This window comes from Arachis duranensis, chromosome 8, assembly GCF_000817695.3.
Source record: "Arachis duranensis cultivar V14167 chromosome 8, aradu.V14167.gnm2.J7QH, whole genome shotgun sequence".
Taxonomy (NCBI): domain Eukaryota; kingdom Viridiplantae; phylum Streptophyta; class Magnoliopsida; order Fabales; family Fabaceae; genus Arachis; species Arachis duranensis.
Window position 1 is genome coordinate 36518610 of NC_029779.3, and position 3780 is coordinate 36522389.

A 3780-nucleotide genomic window follows, 5' to 3' on the forward strand; every position below is an offset into this window, starting at 1 on the left:
TCTCTCCTCTAAACTTTAACATAACTATGTATTATTATCCAGCACCTAATAACCCATAAGGTATGAGTAAATAATATGCATACAATAATGTTTATTATTATTATTATTATTTTGGCGAGGTTCGATATCTCACGTTTAAAACAGATAAATCATCGCACAACTCTACTACTAATTAATATATATACTAGTAGGCATAAGTTGTAGGTAGCATATAATTAAATTATTAGTACAATAAAGTGATTGATATAGTAGAACAACACCGCACCTTCCACGAAGGAGGAGGCTCCCCAATAACCTAACTGTGAAAATGAAAGCAGATGCCAAAATGACGAACTCCTTAACATAACACCATTAAGTAGACCAATAATCATGCTGAGTCATCTCAACAATATTTTATTATCTTCCAAATTTCGGATAATTATGGTAGCAATATTATATAATATATAACATATAATTTGAAATTAAAAAATATTAAATTGACAATTATTTCAAAAAGAGAGGAATCATTTTTAGAAAAAAAAATATTAATAAATAATAAAAAGACAGTATAGTACTAGATATATAAGATCAAAATTTAAAATAGTTAACTTAAAAGTTGATGAGAGTTTTGTGGATGATAATCAAAACCTCCGTTTCATTTCCTATTCAATTTACCAAGCCCCACATTTTTTGTCAATTTATTACGCTACTTTGATTTATAACCATATATATATGTAAAATATCACCCTTCTATCACAAGCTACCACATCATCATCATCATCTTCACACTATTCTCACATCAACCTCTCCTGCTTAAAATAGTTTAATTTCTCCTATGGAATTAGACCATGGTTTGGACTTTGAGGACTACTTTCCATCAATGATCTCAAGCCTTGGCGCAGAAGGCTTCATCGGCGAGCTCTGCAATGGGTTCAGTCTGCTTATGGACGCGAGCAAGGGCTTGATCACGTTCGAGAGCTTGAAGATGAATTGTTCCATTCTAGGTTTGGAGGTGAAGGATGATGAGCTGTTGTGCATGTTAATGGAAGGTGATTTGGATGGAGATGGTGCCCTAAACCAAATGGAGTTTTGCATTCTCATGTTTAGGCTCAGTCCATGCTTGATGGATGGAGATGTATCTAAATTTTGTACCCAAAATGTTGATCCCATCTTAATGTAAGTGTTAGTCCCTAGACTAATTAACTTTGTGTTAGCTAGCTTTAATTTTCTCTTTTTCTCTTAATTATTCAATAACATAACATTTCATGGTATCCTTCCAGTTAATTAAGAGAATTGAGAGAGTGGAATGTATATTGGTGTAAGTCTTAATTAATCATTGTAATGATCCATAATTGAAAAGAAAACTTTATTTGTATCTTTTTCTTTTCTTTTATAATAAAGGATGTTAATTAGAATGTTATCTGAATTTATTATTTTTGTTATTAATTAGTCATTAATATTTAAAAGTACATAATAAAGTATATTATTAAATTATTAGACTAAAAAAATTAAACTAAAAGAATTAAATTGGAGACTAAGTGATAGTAAAAAATAATCACTTTTGATGATTTCAAAAAGATATTATTACAGCTAATTTTTAATATAAAAAAGAACATTTGAAACTCAATTAAAAAAAAATTATCTAAAGTTCAAACCCAACATTTGACAACTTACTGTCATGTTTACTAAGAAAGACTGTAATCATGTTAATTTGCTAACATTATTCATGATGTATATAATGATATCATGTTTGAAAAAAAAACGTAATGATGATGATTAATTGCTTTATGTAGTCTGGGGTGGGCCCAAAATTATTTGATAAGAGGGGTAGATCGAGTTATTATGTAACAATAATTGATAAGGATCGTTATCCTATAAAGGGCAGAATACAATACATAAACTACTTATTATATGAGCAATCAATAGTGAGTCATGAATCCTATCGAATCAGTAGTCTTGGAAAAGGTAGATAAAATAACTTTCGATTGGAAAAAAAAAAAGTCTTATTATGCGTGATTGATTTACAAAACAACAACTGGTAAAAGTTCTGACGTGAAAGTAACGTCATTGTTAATAGTTCCGCTAATTGCCTCATTCTGCATAGCACAATTTTACAAGAGTTTTAGCTAATTAAAGCAAGTAATCCCAATTACATGGGACACCCTGGCAAAACCTTTCCTAAACTTATAAGGAAAACATGAACTTTGAGAATAATAATCTAAGAAATAATATTTAATTTAAGCCCTAAATTTACATATGAATTTTAATTTAATTTTTAAAATTTTAATTATTTTTATTTAATTTTTAAATTTTTTAAATATGACTTATATATATTAATTCTTAGAATAATTTTTATACTAAAACATTAACAAAAATACTAGTTTAAATAACTGGATATCACGTTAGATTCTGTAAAATAATATTATTTTATTTTGATACTCAAATAACTCAAAAACAACATTATAAGTGATATTTATTAAAATCTTTTCTCTCAATAATCAAAATGACGCGTTTTATAAATTTTAATATAGTATCTGACTATCTATGTTAATCCTCTATAAATTTATGTGCTATAAATTATCTCAAGAACTAATATAAATTATATTTATAAAATTTAAAAGAATAAATAAAAATAATTAAAATTTTAAAAATTAAATTAAAATGTACCTATAAATTTAGAGACTAAATTAAATACTAACTCATAATCCACTAATATTATGACGGTAAACAAACTTCATCAATATATTATATACGTAGGACATATTTTCCTTTATGTATAAATTAACAAAATTACGCTCAAGTCAATTTGGTTTTTAAAACATATTAGTGAGTTAAATTATTCTTCTAATAACTTTTTACTTATGTATTATAATTAAGTGTTACATATTAAAATATGATCAATCATGTGATGAATTTTACTTCACACGTCATTAATTACCAATGACATGTTAACAAAACTCCAACTTAACTTATATTCATATTTTTTAAGGACTAAGTTAATTGGTTAAAATTAAGAAAAGAAATTAAAACGCTATATTAATTTACTAATTTATGCGTGACATTTAAAAAATATATTTTAGATATTATAAAATAATGTTGTGTGAATAATCAAGAGAGTTCATTATATAAGGGCAGCCAAAGAAGAGGGTGATCCCAAAACAAGAGTACAGCATGCATAATCCTTAAAGAACACAGACCAGTTCCAAAGTTAAAGTATACCAGCATAATAATCCTGGAGATAAAGAATAAATTTTGGAACACAAAATTTCAGCATACTTTTAGAGAAGGAAATAATACTGTTTCTTATATTATTTATTTATATTGTCTCTTTTTATCTATTTAAATTTATTTTAAAAAATAGTATTATAATATAATATCAAAACTCTACTTTCGAAAAATTTATAGTTATATTCTTAGTAATTCCAAAAAAAAATATGAGACAAAAAAATTTATAAAAAAATCAAACAAATTAAAAAAAAACTCTTATTTAAAGAGATGTATTATAAATATATAAAAAATATAAGACAAATTAAAAGAAAAAAGAGTCTATAAAAAAATTAAACAAATTAAAAAAAATCTTGTTTAGAGAGACGTATTATAAATACATCTATTCATGTTGTCTTTTTTATCGACTTAAACTAAAAAAAAAAAGTAGAATCATGACACTTTTGATATCCTTGCAAATAAAGAAGTTACTGGAAACGAAGGCGTCGTAATTGGGGAAAATCCACCGCCACTTTTGGCAGCTGAGCTTCATCATGATCGTTTAGGGGTTTTAATGCCCCGACATACCATTTTGTG

The 3780-nt window shown here is 26.2% G+C and overlaps 1 protein-coding gene across 1 annotated transcript; it reads left to right on the forward strand.

The window, feature by feature from the left end:
* The first annotated feature begins 729 nt into the window (after window positions 1-729).
* Window positions 730-1354, forward strand: LOC107462490 (calcium-binding protein KRP1). Its single transcript, XM_016081092.3, has one exon. It carries the CDS (start codon window positions 815-817, stop codon window positions 1157-1159), a length of 345 nt encoding a protein of 114 aa, XP_015936578.1. The 5' UTR covers window positions 730-814; the 3' UTR covers window positions 1160-1354.
* Window positions 1355-3780: the final 2426 nt, after the last annotated feature.

Coding starts and splice junctions, on each gene's coding strand:
- LOC107462490 (XM_016081092.3), top strand. CDS start 815: ATGGAATTAGACCATGGTTTGGACTTTGAGGACTACTTTCCATCAATG.